At 60.5% G+C, this 20,218-nt stretch overlaps 1 protein-coding gene and 1 long non-coding RNA gene across 3 annotated transcripts in view; one reads left to right on the top strand and one right to left on the bottom strand.

Moving 5' to 3' along the window:
* SUMF2 (sulfatase modifying factor 2) overlaps positions 1-20,218 on the top strand; it is a 90,509-nt gene that overhangs the window by 28,576 nt on the left and 41,715 nt on the right. Inside the window, exon 2 of one of the 2 annotated variants that reach the window (XM_075334227.1) lies at positions 2,076-2,118. The exons of the other annotated variant lie outside the window; for it this stretch is intronic. Within the exon in view, the coding sequence (XP_075190342.1) occupies positions 2,091-2,118 (28 nt within the window). The 5' untranslated portion in view covers positions 2,076-2,090. The remainder of the gene's footprint in view (positions 1-2,075; positions 2,119-20,218) is intronic. 2 annotated transcript variants of the gene reach the window in all.
* Positions 3,406-17,838, bottom strand: LOC142290272 (uncharacterized). The gene is made up of 2 exons (XR_012750258.1): positions 17,550-17,838; positions 3,406-4,038 (listed from the first exon to the last, which is right to left on the bottom strand). It is a non-coding gene; the product is annotated as an uncharacterized LOC142290272 (long non-coding RNA).

Genomic DNA, 20,218 nt, shown 5'->3' with positions numbered 1-20,218 from the left:
ATGTGTGAATAAGCCCTTATACAGATTACATGAAAGCTCCCATAAACATAGGGCTAAAATTGCCCGGATCAGACAACAATATGATGTGTATGGGGGCTATCTGACTTACCTCGAGAATGGATGTAAAGCTGGTGTCACACACAGCGACAACGAGGTCGCTGCTACGTCACCATTTTCTGTGACGTTGCAGCGACGTCCAGTCGCTGTCGCTGTGTGTGACATCCAGCAACGACCTGGCCCCTGCTGTGAGGTCGCCGGTCGTTGCTGAATGTCCAGCTTAATTTTTTGGTCGTCACTCTCCCGCTGTGACACACACATCGCTGTGTGTGACAGCGAGAGAGCGACGAAATGAAGCGAGCAGGGAGCAGGAGCCGGCGTCTGGCAGCTGCGTTAAGCTGTAACCAGCGTAAACATCGGGTAACCAAGGGAAGACCTTTCCCTGGTTACCCGATATTTACCTTCGTTACCAGCCTCCGCCCTTGCTGCCAGTGCCGGCTCCTGCTCTGTGCACATGTGGCTGCAGTACGCATCGGGTAATTAACCCGATGTATACTGTAGCAAGGAGAGCAAGGAGCCAGCGCTAAGCAGTGTGCGCGGCTCCCTGCTCTCTGCACTGTGACATGTAGCTGCAGTACACATCGGGTTAATTAACCCGATGTGTACTGTACCTAGGAGAGCAAGGAGCCAGCGCTAAGCGCGGCTCCCTGCTCTCTGCACATGTAGCACAGCGACGTTATGATCGCTGCTGTGTTTGGCAGCTAAGCAGCGATCATAACAGCGACTTACAAGGTCGCTGTTACGTCACAGAAAATGGTGACGTAACAGCGACGTCGTTGTCGCTGTCGCTTAGTGTGAACCCAGCTTAAAGGGAGGGAAGGAACCGGCGTGTTTGAATTCCACTTGTTGATGCTTTTGATCTCTTGAAAGATAATCCACCCCCAGAGGAGGCGACATCAGCTCTCAGAGAGAGAACACAAGAACATTTGGCCGAGCACTCCTGTATGTGATAGTCAAGAGAGAGCTGTCGGCCAAATGATTGCAGGAAATGTTTACACGCCTTAAAGGGATTGTTTAGTGAAAACAAGTTATCACCTATCCATGGGCCAGGTGATCACCTGCTGATCAGTGTCCGATCACTGGAACCCGCACCGATTGGGAAAACGGGGAATTTTTATCCATATGTTTCAGGTATGTGTGACATCCATTTTTAACACGGATGTCACACGTACTCATGATATTCTATAGTGTTCCTCACACATGCATGTTTTTACATGGACCGTGTTGCCCCACATTTCCCTGCACGCAGACATTGTTTTTTTTTCTCAGGCAGCACGGGTGTCACACTGATGTGATCCGTGTGACAAGAACCAGAGAAAACACGTGTCTCTGAAATAAAATGAATTTTTATACTTACTTGTCTCCAGCCCTGCTGTCACTTGCTTCCGATCCCCGCTCATTATACTCAATGAATATGCACTCAACGGAGGACCTGGAAGCAGCAGCACCATAGACATCAGTGCCAGGGACAGCATCGCTGGGGACAGGTGAGTATCCAAGGAACTCTGATATCCTGACAACGCCTACGCCACCGCGGGTGTAGCGACAGTGACTTCACGGGTTCTTCAAAGTTTATTGAGAACTCCGATGAACCCATGACGTTACTGCCGCGACACCCACAGTAGCGCGGGTGTCATCAGGATGTCATCTGAGTTCATTGTGAACTCTGATTAACCTGTGACATCACTGCCGCGCCCGCACACATACTGCTGACCTGAATAACCTGAGCTCACCTTATGAGATGAAGGTCATCAAACAGAAGCATCCACAGCAGAGAGAGAGAGTGAGTGTGTGTGTGTGTGTGTGTGTGTGTGTGTGTGTGTGTGTGTGTGTACTCTCACAACCAATGAGGAATGTCCGGTTCTCCATTGAGTGTGACAGCAGTATAGGATTGATGTAACCGCCCCCAATTGGCTTTCGGCAGACCAGGATTAGGGCTTTGATAGAGAAATAAATTGGAAAAGAGGATGTCTTTTGTCTTTATTTATTGAATGATTTTCTCTTTTATGTCTTTCCAGGTTTGCTTTTGGGGAATGTCGTGGGACCTCACCATAGATTACGGTAGAACTGTTTTTTATTTATAAAAATCAAATAAATTGGTGAATGAGGTCTGAGTCGAAGGTTTTTTGTTCAAATAAAGTTTTTTATTCTCCTTTCATCTACTGGATTAGTAGTAGGGGTGTATGCTGGAGCTGGCATCAACCCTACAAATATTACCCAGTTTGCCATTGCACCAAAGCAATGGGAAGAGCCAGGTCCAGCACCACAATTGCTGCATCTAATTGATGTGCCACTTCTCGGGCGTCTGTGGGCTGCTATTGTTAGGCTGGAAAGGGCCAAATAACCATGGCCCTTTCCACCCTAAGAATATCATCCCCCAGTTGTCTACTGTACCATGGCTGTTTTTTTAGTAAAAATAGAGGGGACCACACGTAATTTTTTTTAATCTAAAAAATGTAAAAAATAAGCGTGGGATCCCCTCTATTTTTCATAACCAGCCAAGGTACTGCAAAGAGCTGAGGATTTCAGCCTACAGCTGCTGCTGTTCCTGTGCTGGATATGAAAGTTGGGGGGACCCCACTTTTTTTTTTAAATTAAAAAATAAAAATGGTGTAAAAATGCTGGTCAAGCTAACTATCTCTAGAACACTATTCTATAAGCTCTATTTATCTTCCTATATCTTTAATTTTTCAGGCTTTCCACATTAAACAAAAAAAAAACCCAAAACATTCATTTCAGTATCTTACTTTTTTTTTTTACCGGTACCACACGGACAACCATACTGGTACGTGTGGCTTGCACCTGTTTAAACACGGACATCTGAAAGGGGCCTTATAGATACCCATCTACTGTATGTACTATCATTTTGAGTTGCTGCAAATTATGATGTTCTCCTCAGCGGCTAAAAATACTTCTCAAAATTTCTAAGAAGTATTGTTACCCCTCTGTAAAATATGTAGTGTCACCTCTGCCAGAGCCCGTCCTATGGAACAGTGGTGGCAACAGCTTCAGACGCTCAGCAAAAAGCAACTTACGTCCCTTTAAATTTAAAGAAAAAAAAACGTTTCGCCCCATATGACCGGAATCAGGCGTTGTGAGCCTCATGGAGTTATGTTGCCACCAAAGGAGGGAAACACGGTGAAACAGGACTGGGGCCTAATAAATGGGGGGCATAAGAGGATCAGGCGCTGCTAAAGACAGAAAATAAATGGTCAGCGAGATCTGATCAGTTTACTGTGGGTCTACATGTGAGGACTGAGATGTTTTGGAAACTACCTACAACACTGTGACTGCTCACTAATGTCACACAGAGCTTTATCATTATAGAAATGAACATTCAGCCCAAACTTCTAGAACAGTTTTATTAAAATAAGTATATCAATTTAAAAAAAAAAAAAAAAAGGAGAAATATATTTATACAGTTTTATTTTTATAGAGAACATTTATTCCATGCTGTACATGGGAATGGGTTACACCCAACATACAGATATAAATTACAGTGAATAAACCAATCCTCACAGACGGGTACAGAGGGGAGCGGACCCTGCCCTCAGGGGCTACAGTCTACAGGGTAATGGGGAGGAGACAGAAGGTCGGGGATACAAATATATAACACTGACAGACGGGTACAGAGGGGAGCGGACCCTGCCTTCGGAGGCTCACAGTCTACAGGGTAATTAGGGAGGGGGAGACAGTAGGTCGGGGATACAAATATACACTGTAACAATCAACTTTACAAATTAATACGTAGAATAAAGCCATGTTGGACATTGGCAACAATGAAAGAAAAAAAATCTTTTGTATCGGAGTCCCGTGCGTTTTAGGTGTAAAAATTGTATTTCTCCATTTACCATAAAAATCCTCTTGTTGAATACATTGGAGGACACAGGAGGTGTGATGTGCATTAGACCACACTGTTCTCTCAGTCTCTAAGGTGGGACGACGGGGGGGCAATTACACCCAGATGCCAGTAGTCACAAACTGTGTTAGAAAAACAAAGGGAGAAGATTAATAGCACACCTTCCACAAAGTGCAACACGGCCCCCTGCCCAGCACGAGCCCCCCACGTGCAGCCTCTCTCCCCCTGCAAGCTCGGCCCCCACGTGCAGCCTCTCTCCCCCTGCAAGCTCCACCCCCAACGTGCAGCCTCTCTCCCCCTGCAAGCTCCCCCCCCCCAACGTGCAGCCTCTCTCCCCCTGCAAGCTCCCCCCCCCAACGTGCAGCCTCTCTCCCCCTGCAAGCTCCCCCCCCAACGTGCAGCCTCTCTCCCCCTGCAAGCTCCCCCCCCAACGTGCAGCCTCTTTCCCCTGCAAGCTCCCCCCCAACGTGCAGCCTCTTTCCCCCTGCAAGCTCCCCCCCCAACGTGCAGCCCTCTTTCCCCCTGCAAGCTCCCCCCCCCAACGTGCAGCCTCTTTCCCCTGCAAGCTCCCCCCCCAACGTGCAGCCTCTCTCCCCCTGCAAGCTCCCCCGCTCCCCCAACGTGCAGCCTCTTTCCCCCTGCAAGTTCCCCCCCCCAACGTGCAGCCTCTTTCCCCCTGCAAGCTCCCCCCCAACGTGCAGCCTCTTTCCCCCTGCAAGCTCTCCCCCCCCAAACGTGCAGCCTCTTTCCCCCTGCAAGCTCCCCCCCACCCAACGTGCAGCCTCTCTCCCTGCGAGCCCCACCCAACACACACACGGCCAAACACACACACACGGCCAAACACACACACACACGGCCCCACACACACACACACACACACGGCCCCCACACACACACACACACACGGCCCCACACACACACACACACGGCCCCACACACACACACACACGGCCCCACACACACACACACACACGGCCCCACACACACACACACACACACGGCCCCACACACACACACACACACACGGCCCCACACACACACACACACACACACACACACACGGCCCCACACACACACACACACACACGGCCCCACACACGGCCACACACACACACACACACACACGGCCACACACACACACACACACACACACACACACACACACGGCCCACACACACACAACACCACGGCCCACACACACACACACACACACGGCCCCACACACACACACACACACACGGCCCCACACACACACACACACACACGGCCCCACACACACACACACACACACGGCCCCACACACACACACACGGCCGCCCACACACACACACACACACACGGCCCCACACACACACACACACACACGGGCCCACACACACACACGGCCCCACACACACACACACACACGGCCCCACACACACACACACACACACACACACGGCCCCACACACACACACACACACACGGCCCCACACACACACACGGCCCCACACACACACACACACGGCCCCACACACACGGCCCCACACACACACACACACACACGGCCCCACACACACACACACACACACACACGGCCCCACACACACACACACACACACACACACGGCCCCACACACACACACACGACGGCCCCCACACACACACGGCCCCACACACACACACGGCCCACACACACACACACACAACGTTGCCCCACACACACACGGCCACACACACACACGGCCACACACACACCCACACACACACACACACACACACGGCCCCACACACACACACACACACACACCACACGGCCCCACACACACACACACACACACACACACGGCCCCACACACACAACACACACACACACACGGCCCCACACACACACACACACACACACACACGGCCCCACACACACACACACACACACACACGGCCCCACACACACACGGCCCCACACACACACACACACAGCGGCCCCACACACACACACACACACACCACGGCCCCACACACACACACACACACGGCCCCCACACACACACACACCACACGGCCCCACACACACACACACACACACGGCCCCACACACACACACACACACGGCCCCACACACACACACACACACGGCCCCACACACACACACACACACGGCCCCACACACACACACACACACACACACGGCCCCACACACACACACGGCCCCACACACACACACACACACGGCCCCACACACACACACACACACACACGGCCCCACACACACCACACACACACACACGGCCCCACACACACACACACACGGCCCCACACACACACACACACACGGCCCCACAACCACAACACACACACACACACACACACACACACACACACGGCCCCACACACACACACTACGGCCCCACACACACACACACGGCCCCACACACACACACACACACACACACGGCCCACACACAACACACGGCCCACACACACACACACACGGCCCCACACACACACACACACACAGGCCCCACACACACACACACACGGCCCCACACACACACACACACACACACACGGCCCACACACACACACACACACACACCACGGCCCCACACACAAACACACACACCACGGCCCCACACACACGGCCCCACACACACACACACACGGCCCACACACACACACACACACGGCCCCACACACACACACACACACGGCCCACACACACACACACACACGGCCCACACACACACACACACACGGCCCCACACACACACACACACACACACACACGGCCCCACACACACACGGCCCCCACACACACACACACACACGGCCCCACACACGCCCCACACACACACACACACACACACACACACGGCCCCCACACACACACACACACACACGGCCCCACACACACACACACACACACGGCCCCACACACGGCCACACACACACACACACACACACACGGCCACACACACACACACACACACACACACACACACACACGGCCCCACACACACACACACACGCCCCACACACACACACACACGGCCCACACACACACACACACACACACGGCCCCACACACACACACACACACACGGCCCCACACACACACACACACACACACGGCCCCCACACACACACACACGGCCCCACACACACACACAACACACGGCCCCACACACACACACACACACACGGCCCCACACACACACACACGGCCCCACACACACACACACACACGGCCCCACACACACACACACACACACACACACACACACGGCCCCACACACACACACACACACACACGGCCCCACACACACACACGGCCCCACACACACACACACGGCCCCACACACACACGGCCCCACACACACACACACACACACGGCCCCACACACACACCACACACACACACACGGCCCCACACACACACACACACACACACACGGCCCCACACACACACACACCACACACGGCCCCACACACACACGGCCCCACACACACACACACGGCCCCACACACACACACACACACACGGCCCCACACACACACCACACACACACACACACACACGGCCCCCACACACACACGGCCACACACACACACGGCCACACACACACACACACACACACACACACACACGGCCCCCACACACACCACACACACACACACACGGCCCCACACACACACACACACACACACACACGGCCCCACACACACACACACACACACACACGGCCCCACACACACACACACACACACACACACGGCCCCCACACACACACACACACACACACGGCCCCACACACACACGGCCCCACACACCCACACACACACGGCCCACACACACACACACACACGGCCCCCACACACACACACACACACGGCCCCACACACACACACACACACGGCCCCACACACACACACACACACGGCCCCACACACACACACACACGGCCCCACACACACACACACACACACACACGGCCCCACACACACACACGGCCCCACACACACACACACACACGGCCCCACACACACACACACACACACACGGCCCCACACACACCACACACACACACACACGGCCCCACACACACACACACACGGCCCCACACACACACACCACACACACGGCCCCACACACACACACACACACACACACACACACGGCCCCACACACACACACACGGCCCCACACACACACACACGGCCCCACACACACACACACACACACACACGGCCCCACACACACACACGGCCCACACACACACACACACGGCCCCACACACACACACACACACGGCCCCACACACACACACACACGGCCCACACACACACACACACACACACGGCCCCACACACACACACACACACACACACGGCCCCACACACACACACACACACACACACACGGCCCCACACACACACACACACACACACGGCCCCACACACACACACACACACACACGGCCCCACACACACACACACACACACGGCCCCACACACACACACACACGGCCCCACACACACACACACACACGGCCCCACACACACACACACACGGCCCACACACACACACACACACACACGGCCCCACACACACACACACACGGCCCCACACACACACACACACACGGCCCCACACACACACACACACACACACGGCCCCACACACACACACACACACACGGCCCCACACACACACACGGCCCCACACACACACACACACACACGGCCCCACACACACACACACACACACGGCCCCACACACACACACACACACACACGGCCCCACACACACACACACACACGGCCCCACACACACACACACACACGGCCCCACACACACACACACACACGGCCCCACCCCACACACACACACACGGCCCCACCCACACACACACACACACGGCCCCACCACACACACACACACACGGCCCCACACACACACACACACGGCCCCCACCCACACACACACACACACACGGCCCCACACACACACACACACACGGCCCCACCACACACACACACACACACGGCCCCACACACACACACACACGGCCCCCACACACACACACACGGCCCCCACACACACGGCCCCACACACACACGGCCCCACACACACAGGCCACACACACACGGCCCACACACACGACACACACACGGCCCCCACACACACACACACACGGCCCCACACACACACACACACGGCCCCACACACACACACACACGGCCCCACACACCACACACACGGCCCCACACACACCACACACACACGGCCCCACACACACACACACGGCCCCACACACACCACACACACGGCCCCACACACACACACACGGCCCCACACACACACACACGGCCCCACACACACACACACGGCCCCCACACACACACACGGCCCCACACACACACACGGCCCCACACACACACACGGCCCCACACACACACCCACACACACACACGGCCCCACACACACACACACGGCCCCACACACACACACACACACACACGGCCCCACACACACACACACGGCCCCACACACACACACACACACACACGGCCCCACACACACACACACACACGGCCCCACACACACACACACACACACGGCCCCACACACACACACACACACACGGCCCCCACACACACACACACACGGCCCCACACACACACACACGGCCCCACACACACACACACGGCCCCACACACACACACACGGCCCCACACACACACACACGGCCCACACACACACACACGGCCCCACACACACACACACGGCCCCACACACACACACACGGCCCCACACACACACACACGGCCCCACACACACACACACGGCCCCACACACACACACACGGCCCCACACACACACACACGGCCCCCACACACACACACACGGCCCCACACACACACACACGGCCCCACACACACACACACACGGCCCCACACACACACACACGGCCCCACACACACACACACGGCCCCACACACACACACACGGCCCCACACACACACACACGGCCCCACACACACACACACGGCCCCACACACACACACACGGCCCCACACACACACACACGGCCCCACACACACACACACGGCCCCACACACACACACACGGCCCCACACACACACACACGGCCCCACACACACACACGGCCCACACACACACCCACACACACACACACACACGGCCCCACACACAGGGCCCCCCTTTGCCCCCACCAAACGTGCAGCGTCACCCCCCTGCCCAGTGCGCCCCCAAGAGAGAGACTGCACGTCGGGGAGGGGCTCGCAGGGAGAGAGAGGCTGCACGTCGGGGGGGGGCTCGCAGGGAGAGAGAGGCTGCACGTCGGGGGGGGGGGGGGGGGGGGCTCGCAGGGAGAGAGAGGCTGCACGTCGGGGGGGGGCTCGCAGGGAGAGAGAGGCTGCACGTCGGGGGGGCTCGCAGGGAGAGAGAGGCTGCACGTCGGGGGGGGGCTCGCAGGGAGAGAGAGGCTGCACGTCGGGGGGGGGCTCGCAGGAGAGAGAGGCTGCACGTCGGGGGGGGGCTCGCAGGGAGAGAGAGGCTGCACGTCGGGGGGGGGGCTCGCAGGGAGAGAGAGGCTGCACGTCGGGGGGGCTCGCAGGGAGAGAGAGGCTGCACGTCGGGGGGGCTCGCAGGGAGAGAGAGGCTGCACGTCGGGGGGGGGCTCGCAGGGAGAGAGAGGCTGCACGTCGGGGGGGGGCTCGCAGGGAGAGAGAGGCTGCACGTCGGGGGGGCTCGCAGGGAGAGAGAGGCTGCACGTCGGGGGGGCTCGCAGGGAGAGAGAGGCTGCACGTCGGGGGGGCTCGCAGGGAGAGAGAGGCTGCACGTCGGGGGGGCTCGCAGGGAGAGAGAGGCTGCACGTCGGGGGGGCTCGCAGGGAGAGAGAGGCTGCACGTCGGGGGGGCTCGCAGGGAGAGAGAGGCTGCACGTCGGGGGGGCTCGCAGGGAGAGAGAGGCTGCACGTCGGGGGGGCTCGCAGGGAGAGAGAGGCTGCACGTCGGGGGGGGCTCGCAGGGAGAGAGAGGCTGCACGTCGGGGGGGGCTCGCAGGGAGAGAGAGGCTGCACGTCGGGGGGGGCTCGCAGGGAGAGAGAGGCTGCACGTCGGGGGGGCTCGCAGGGAGAGAGAGGCTGCACGTCGGGGGGGCTCGCAGGGAGAGAGAGGCTGCACGTCGGGGGGGCTCGCAGGGAGAGAGAGGCTGCACGTCGGGGGGGCTCGCAGGGAGAGAGAGGCTGCACGTCGGGGGGGGCTCGCAGGGAGAGAGAGGCTGCACGTCGGGGGGGGGCTCGCAGGGAGAGAGAGGCTGCACGTCGGGGGGGGGCTCGCAGGGAGAGAGAGGCTGCACGTCGGGGGGGCTCGCAGGGAGAGAGAGGCTGCACGTCGGGGGGGCTCGCAGGGAGAGAGAGGCTGCACGTCGGGGGGGCTCGCAGGGAGAGAGAGGCTGCACGTCGGGGGGGCTCGCAGGGAGAGAGAGGCTGCACGTCGGGGGGGCTCGCAGGGAGAGAGAGGCTGCACGTCGGGGGGGCTCGCAGGGAGAGAGAGGCTGCACGTCGGGGGGGCTCGCAGGGAGAGAGAGGCTGCACGTCGGGGGGGCTCGCAGGGAGAGAGAGGCTGCACGTCGGGGGGGCTCGCAGGGAGAGAGAGGCTGCACGTCGGGGGGGGCTCGCAGGGAGAGAGAGGCTGCACGTCGGGGGGGGCTCGCAGGGAGAGAGAGGCTGCACGTCGGGGGGGCTCGCAGGGAGAGAGAGGCTGCACGTCGGGGGGGCTCGCAGGGAGAGAGAGGCTGCACGTCGGGGGGGCTCGCAGGGAGAGAGAGGCTGCACGTCGGGGGGGCTCGCAGGGAGAGAGAGGCTGCACGTCGGGGGGGCTCGCAGGGAGAGAGAGGCTGCACGTCGGGGGGCTCGCAGGGAGAGAGAGGCTGCACGTCGGGGGGGCTCGCAGGGAGAGAGAGGCTGCACGTCGGGGGGGCTCGCAGGGAGAGAGAGGCTGCACGTCGGGGGGGCTCGCAGGGAGAGAGAGGCTGCACGTCGGGGGGGCTCGCAGGGAGAGAGAGGCTGCACGTCAAGGGGGGGCTCGCAGGGAGAGAGAGGCTGCACGTCGGGGGGGCTCGCAGGGAGAGAGAGGCTGCACGTCGGGGGGGCTCGCAGGGAGAGAGAGGCTGCACGTCGGGGGGGCTCGCAGGGAGAGAGAGGCTGCACGTCGGGGGGGCTCGCAGGGAGAGAGAGGCTGCACGTCGGGGGGGCTCGCAGGGAGAGAGAGGCTGCACGTCGGGGGGGCTCGCAGGGAGAGAGAGGCTGCACGTCGGGGGGGCTCGCAGGGAGAGAGAGGCTGCACGTCGGGGGGGCTCGCAGGGAGAGAGAGGCTGCACGTCGGGGGGGCTCGCAGGGAGAGAGAGGCTGCACGTCGGGGGGGCTCGCAGGGAGAGAGAGGCTGCACGTCGGGGGGGCTCGCAGGGAGAGAGAGGCTGCACGTCGGGGGGGCTCGCTGGGAGAGAGGCCCCGCGAGAGCCCCCACAACACGCACCACTGCCCCGCGAGAGCCCCCACAACACGCACCACTGCCCCGCGAGAGCGCACAACAACACGCACCAATGCCCCGCGAGAGCGCACAACAACACGCACCAATGCCCCGCGAGAGCGCACAACAACACGCATCAATGCCCCGCGAGAGCGCACAACAACAAGCACCACTGCCCCACGAGAGCCCACAACAACACGCACCACTGCCCAGCGAGAACCCCCCAAACGTGCAGCGTCGCCCTCCGCGAGCCCCCCCCTTAAACATGCAGCGTCACCCCCTGGCCACTGCGATTCCCCCAAACATGCAGCGTCACCCCCTAGCCACTGCGAGCCCCCCAAACATGCAGCGTCACCCCCTGGCCACTGCGAGCCCCCCAAACGTGCAGCGTCACCCCCTGGCCACTGCGAGCCCCCCAAACGTGCAGCGTCACCCCCTGGCCACTGCGAGCCCCTTAAACGTGCAGCGTCACCCCCTGGCCACTGCGAGCCCCCCAAACATGCAGCGTCACCCCCTGGCCACTGCGAGCCCCGCAAACGTGCAACGTCGCCCCCTGCCCAGTGCCAGCCCCCCCAAACGTGCAGCGTCGCCCCCTGCCAGCCCCCCAAACGTGCAGCGTCGCCCCCTGCCCAGTGCCAGCCCCCCCAAACGTGAAGCGTCGCCCCCTGCCCAGTGCCAGCCCCCCCCCCCCCCAAACGTGAAGCGTCGCCCCCTGGCCACTGCGAGCCCCCCCAAACATGCAGCGTCACCCCCTGGCCACTGCGAGCTCCGCAAACGTGCAACGTCGCCCCCCGGCCACTGCGAGCCCCCCCAAGCGTGCAGCGTCGCCCCCTGCCCAGTGCCAGCCCCCCCAAACGTGCAGCGTCGCCCCCTGCCAGCCCCCCCAAACGTGCAGCGTCGCCCCCTGCCCAGTGCCAGCCCCCACAAACGTGAAGCGTCACCCCCTGGCCACTGCGAGCCCCCCAAACATGCAGCGTAAGCCCTTGGCCAGTGCGAGCCCCCCAAACATGTGTCGCCCCCTGCAAGCCCCCCAAACGTACAGCGTCATCTCCCCGGCCAGTGCGAGCCCCCCCCAAACGTACAGCATCATCCCCCCGGCCAGTGCGAGCCTCCCCAAATGTACAGCGTCATCCCCCCGGCCAGTGCGAGCCCCCCCAAACATGCAGCGTCGCCCCCCCGGCCAGTGCGAGCCCCCCCAAACGTACAGCGTCATCCCCCCGGCCACTGCGAGCCCCCCAAACATGCAGCGTCACCCCCTGGCCACTGCGAGCCCCGCAAACGTGCAACGTCGCCCCCCGGCCAGTGCGAGCCCCCCCAAGCGTGCAGCGTCGCCCCCTGCCCAGTGCCAGCCCCCCCCAAACGTGCAGCGTCGCCCCCTGCCAGCCCCCCCAAACGTGCAGCGTAGCCCCCTGCCCAGTGCCAGCCCCCCCAAACGTGAAGCGTCGCCCCCTGGCCACTGCGAGCCCCCCAAACATGCAGCGTAACCCCCTGGCCAGTGCGAGCCCCCCAAACATGTGTCGCCCCCTGCAAGCCCCCCAAACGTACAGCGTCAACTCCCCGGCCAGTGCGAGCCCCCCCAAATGTAGAGCGTCATCCCCCCGGCCAGTGCGAGCCCCCCCAAACGTGCAGCGTCGCCCCCCGGCCAGTGCGAGCCCCCCCAAACGTACAGCGTCATACCCCCGGCCAGTGCGAGCCCCCCCAAACGTGCAGCGTCGCCCCCCGGCCAGTGCGAGCCACCCCCAAACGTGCAGCGTCGCACCCCGGCCAGTGCGAGCCCCCCCAAACGTACAGCGTCATCCCCCCGGCCAGTGCGAGCCCCCCCAAACGTACAGCATCATCCCCCCGGCCAGTGTGAGCCCCCCCAAACGTGCAGCGTCGCCCCCCGGCCAGTGCGAGCCCCCCAAACGTGCGGCGTCGACCCCCGGCCAGTGCGAGCCCCCCCCAAACATGCAGCGTCGCACCCCGGCCAGTGCGAGCCCCCCCAAACGTGCAGCGTCGCACCGCGGCCAATGCGAGCCCCCCCAAACGTACAGCATCATCCCCCCGGCCAGTGTGAGCCCCCCCAAACGTGCAGCGTCGCCCCCCGGCCAGTGCGAGCCACCCCAAACTTGCAGCGTCGCCCCCCGGCCAGTGCCATCCCCCCCAAACGTGCAGCGTCGCACCCCGGCCAGTGCGAGCACCCCCAAACGTGCAGCGTCGCACCCCGGCCAGTGCGAGCCCCCCCAAACGTGCAGCGTCGCCCCCCGGCCAGTGCGAGCCCCCCCAAACGTGCAGCGTCACCAACCCGGCCAGTGCCATCCCCCCAAACGTGCAGCGTCGCACCGCGGCCAGTGCGAGCCCCCCCAAACGTGCAGCGTCGCCCCCCGGCCAGTGCCATCCCCCCCCCCAAACGTGCAGCGTCGCACCCCGGCCAGTGCGAGCCCCCCCAAACGTGCAGCGTCGCCCTTCGGCCAGTGCGAGCCACCCCAAACGTGCAGCGTCGCCCCCGGCCAGTGCCATCCCCCCAAACGTGCAGCGTCGCACCGCGGCCAGTGCGAGCCCCCCCAAACGTGCAGCGTCGCACTGCGGCCAGTGCGAGCCCCCCCAAACGTACAGCGTTGCCCCCCGGCTAGTGAGAGCACCCCCAAACTTGCAGCGTATCCCCCCGGCCAGTGCGAGCCCCCCCCAAACATGCAGCCTCACCCCCTGGCCAGTGCGAGCCCCCCAAACATGCAGCCTAACCCCCTGGCCAGTGCGAGCCCCCCAAACATGCAGCCTCCCCCCCTGGCCAGTGCGAGCCCCCCAAACGTGCAGCGTCACCAACCCAGCCAGTGCGAGCCCCCCCAAACTTGCAGCGTTGCCCCCCGGCCAGTTCGAGCCCCCCCAAACGTGCAGCGTCACCAACCCAGCCAGTGCCATCCCCACAAACGTGCAGCGTCACCCCCCGGCCAGTGCGAGCCCCCCCCCCCAAACGTACAGCGTCGCCCACCGGCCAGTGCGAGCCCCCCCAAACGTGCAGCGTCGCACCGCGGCCAGTGCGAGCCCCCCCAAAACGTGCAGCGTCGCACCGCGGCCAGTGCGAGCCCCCCCAAACGTGCAGCGTCACCAACCCGGCCAGTGCCATCCCCCCAAACGTGCAGCGTCGCACCGCGGCCAGTGCGAGCCCCCCCAAACGTGCAGCGTCGCACCGCGGCCAGTGCGAGCCCCCCCAAACGTGCAGCGTCGCACCGCGGCCAGTGCGAGCCCCCCCAAACGTGCAGCGTCGCACCGCGGCCAGTGCGAGCCCCCCCCAAACGTGCAGCGTCGCCCCCCCGGCCAGTGCGAGCCCCCCCAAACGTGAAGAGTCACCAACCCGGCCAGTGCCATCCCCCCAAACATGCAGCGTCGCGTCGCACCGCGGCCAGTGCGAGCCCCCCCAAACGTGCAGCGTCGCCCCCTGGCCAGTGCGAGCCCCCCCAAACGTGCAGCGTCCCCCCCCGGCCAGTGCGAGCCCCCCCAAACGTGCAGCATCATCCCCCCGGCCAGTGCGAGCCTCCCCAAACGTGCAGCATCATCCCCCCGGCCAGTGCGAGCCTCCCCAAATGTACAGCGTCATCCCCCCGGCCAGTGCGAGCCCCCCCAAACGTGCAGCGTCGCCCCCCGGCCAGTGCGAGCCCCCCCAAACATGCAGCGTCGCCCCCCGGCTAGTGCGAGCCCCCCCAAACGTACAGCATCATCCCCCCGGCCAGTGCGAGCCCCCCCCAAACGTGCAGCATCGCCCCCCGGCCAGTGCGAGCCACCCCAAACGTGCAGCGTCGCCCCCCCGGCTAGTGCGAGCACCCCCAAACGTACAGCGTTGCCCCCCCGGCTAGTGCGAGCACCCCCAAACATGCAGCCTCACCCCCTGGGCAGTGCGAGCCCACCAAACATGCAGCCTCACCCCCTGGCCAGTGCGAGCCCCCCAAACATGCAGCCTCCCCCCCTGGCCAGTGCGAGCCCCCCAAACGTGCAGCATCGCCCCCCGGCCAGTGCGAGCCACCCCAAACGTGCAGCGTCGCCCCCCCGGCTAGTGCGAGCACCCCCAAACGTACAGCGTTGCCCCCCCGGCCAGTGCGAGCCCCCCCAAACATGCAGCCTCACCCCCTGGCCAGTGCGAGCCCACCAAACATGCAGCCTCACCCCCTGGCCAGTGCGAGCCCCCCAAACATGCAGCCTCCCCCCCTGGCCAGTGCGAGCCCCCCAAACGTGCAGCAGCGCACCGCGGCCAGTGCGAGCCCCACCAAACGTGCAGCGTCACCAACCCGGCCAGTGCCATCCCCCCAAACGTGCAGCGTCGCCCCCCGGCCAGTGCGAGCCCCACCAAACGTGCAGCGTCGCCCCCCGGCCAGTGCGAGCCCCACCAAACGTGCAGCGTCACCAACCCGGCCAGTGCCATCCCCCCAAACGTGCAGCATCGCACCGCGGCCAGTGCGAGCCCCCCCAAACGTGCAGCGTCGCACCGCGGCCAGTGCGAGCCCCCCCAAACGTGCAGCGTTGCCCCCCGGCCAGTGCGAGCCCCCCCCAAACGTACAGCGTCGCCCACCGGCCAGTGCGAGCCACCCCAAACGTGCAGCGTCGCCCACCGGCCAGTGCCATCCCCCCCAAACGTGCAGCGTCGCCCCCCGGCCAGTGCCATCCCCCCCAAACGTGCAGCGTCGCACCCCGGCCAGTGCGATCCCCCCCAAACGTGCAGCGTCGCACCGCGGCCAGTGCGAGCCCCCCCAAACGTGCAGCGTCGCACCGCGGCCAGTGCGAGCCCCCCCAAACGTACAGCGTCATCCCCCCGGCCAGTGCGAGCCCCCCCAAACGTACAGCGTCATCCCCCCGGCCAGTGCGATGCCCCCCAAACGTGCAGCGTCGCACCCCGGCCAGTGCAAGCCCCCCCCAAACGTACAGCGTCATCCCCCCGGCCAGTGCGAGCCCCCCCAAACGTACAGCGTCATCCCCCCGACCAGTGCGATCCCCCCCAAACGTGCAGCGTCACACCCCGGCCAGTGCAAGCCCCCCCAAACGTACAGCGTCATCCCCCCGGCCAGTGCGAGCCCCCCCCAAACGTACAGTATCATCCCCTGCTCCGTGTAACCCCCCATAAGACACTTACCTTATTGAAGCCTGAGACATACACGAGCTGCAGCCCCCAACACAGACAGGAGACACTGCTCTGTGCCCCCAACATCCAGGCTGAGACCCCAGAGCTATAACTAATGAGGAAACGCTGACTCTTCTCCACCTCAGGGTCAGGATCCTCCGCTCTGCACAGAGAAGCCCGAGCACTGCCGCTTCCCGCCCACAGATCTGCACGGCACTGAGAAAGCCCCGCCTTTTCCGGTGACATCATGATTTCATGAAATCACTCCTCCCACCTCAAAAAATCAACTCCGATCTAGCCTCTACCCTCGGGGAGTGGTGCCAGACACGGGGCACACTCTGCGCCTGCGCGCTGCTGCCGGCAGCACTGCGTTGTACTTTGTATATGTGGCCAGTGCAGAAGACCAGTGTGGTAGTGTGCAGACCACAGCTTCTTTTATATCTACAATGGCGGCTGTGCTCACACTTTGTGGGCTATGGCTGGCATATGTGGCCAGACAAGCACTGTAGAGTCATCCCACAGTGATTTGTACACCACGATACACCTTTGTTTATTGGCATAACTGAATATTGATTTCAATTAGTTTTTTAATAGGTGATTTCACACCTTTGATTAACAATAGTGTGGGCATACTGCCATGTGCACATCTCTATATATAGAAAAAGACAATGCTACATTCCTTCCCCAGGAAAGCGTTCAGCAGTGTGCTCGCTCCAAGGCCAGTGTGTGTAGGAAATGTATCCTTCTAGACATTTTGAACATAAGCCCATTGTGTGCACATCATCAACAGAAAAATTCCATTGTGTATTGGAAAACATCATACAGGGAGACAAAAGTGTGCCGGTGTCACTAGAAAATGGACATCACTGTCACAGAATGAAAAAAGGAGCGATTATGCCACTAATTGCTAGATAAAACATACAACGCGATTGAAGGACGATCTGTCCTCTCCATCAGGTAGGACGATCTCCAGGCCGCTCACGCCCGTCCACTCCTGGTCACCGATACTGCTATATACCTGTTTAATTTTACCTGCGAACCCATAGTGGGCATATGCCAGTGTATACCTACGTAGGCTCACATGCTATTGGTATTTGTTAGCGTATACCTCCAGTGTAGAGCTCTGATTGGCTGCTATGGCAACAAGGATACTTTTCTTGTTACCCAATTCATGCAATTCTCCCAAATATATAAGGTAGTTGATATGGATGAGCGGACTCAGACTGTAAAAGTCCGGATCTGCACGGTTTGAAAAATACCCAGGTGTTTGCTCCAGATCCGGCACTTGAGACGTTAAAAAATAAATAAAATAAGAATGAAGCAACTTAACGAGGCTCCGTCTTGACTGTACACTACTCCCCACTTTCTCTCCTTCACTTCTCATCATTGTCATCCATATGCACTGCTTTCCCCGCCCACTGGCTGTCCTGGCGTCTGTGATCGGTTGCAGTCCCCATCCTGTGTGACAGCGTCTGACTGCAACCAATCACAGGCGCTGTCTGCAGCTCAGTAACATGGTATGAAAATAAATAAAACAATTGGTGTAGGGTTCCCCATGTTATGATAGCCAGCACAGATAAAGCATATGGCTACATGGTGCAGCCCCCAGACCTGCACTTATCTAGGCTGATTATCAAAATAAGAGGAACCGCGTATGTTTGGTTTTTTTTTTTAATTTATTTAAAAAGTTTGAAGAAAAAAAAAATGTGCAGCCCCCCCTAATTTTCATACCCAGCCATAATAAAGCCCGACATATGGGGCTGGTATTCTCACGCTGGGGAGGCCTATGGTTATTAGGCCCCCCAGCCTAAAAATAGCATACTGTAGCTGCCCGAGACTGTCGCATCCATTAGATGCGACAATCTCGACACTTTACCCGGCTCTTCCTGATTGCCCTGATGCAGTGGCAATTGGGTTAATGAGGGTTAATAACAGCGCACAACTGTTATCAAGCCCAAAATTAGTGATGGGAAAGTGTCCCCCCCCCCATCATTAAAAAAGAAATACACAAACACCAAGAAAAATTCTTTATTTGGAATAAAATACAAAAATACCACCCTCTTTCACCATTTTATTAACCTCCCAAAACACCCCTGCAGGTCTGACGTAATCCACATGAGGTCCAACAATGGTCCTGGCTCTGCTACATCCGAGCCTGGAGACACCGAAAATATGTCCATCTCTCCAGGCTCCGGGAAACACTGACAAGAAGGAGACAGCTCTCAGCAGTGATTTCACTCATTCCACTGGAGGTCTTACCCGTGTTCCCATGGTATGACCTCTGGTGACCTAAAGCACTCTGGCTTAAAGTACAGGGCCATGCTCCGCACTCTTCCAGCCCTTTAAGACTGATAACAGAGAGAAATTGTAGAATGGGGCTTTGTAAACCGCGCCAAAGATCACTGATGAAATCTTGGATTAATGTAAACTTTTTATTCTTGCACAGGTCTACGCGTTTCAGGAGACTCTGCTCCCTTCCTCAGGACCAAACAGGCATAAGTTACATCAAATCTCAAACTTATGCCTGTTTGGTCCTGAGGAAGGGAGCAGAGTCTCCTGAAACGCGTAGACCTGTGCAAGAATAAAAAGTTTACATTAATCCAAGATTTCATCAGTGATCTTTGGCGCGGTTTACAAAGCCCCATTCTACAATTTCTCTCTGTTATCAGCCACCTGGGGTA

Source organism: Anomaloglossus baeobatrachus, chromosome 2, assembly GCF_048569485.1.
Source record: "Anomaloglossus baeobatrachus isolate aAnoBae1 chromosome 2, aAnoBae1.hap1, whole genome shotgun sequence".
NCBI lineage: Eukaryota > Metazoa > Chordata > Amphibia > Anura > Aromobatidae > Anomaloglossus > Anomaloglossus baeobatrachus.
The sequence above is the reverse complement of the archived record's forward strand: the minus strand, read 5'-3'. Positions and strand labels throughout refer to the sequence as shown.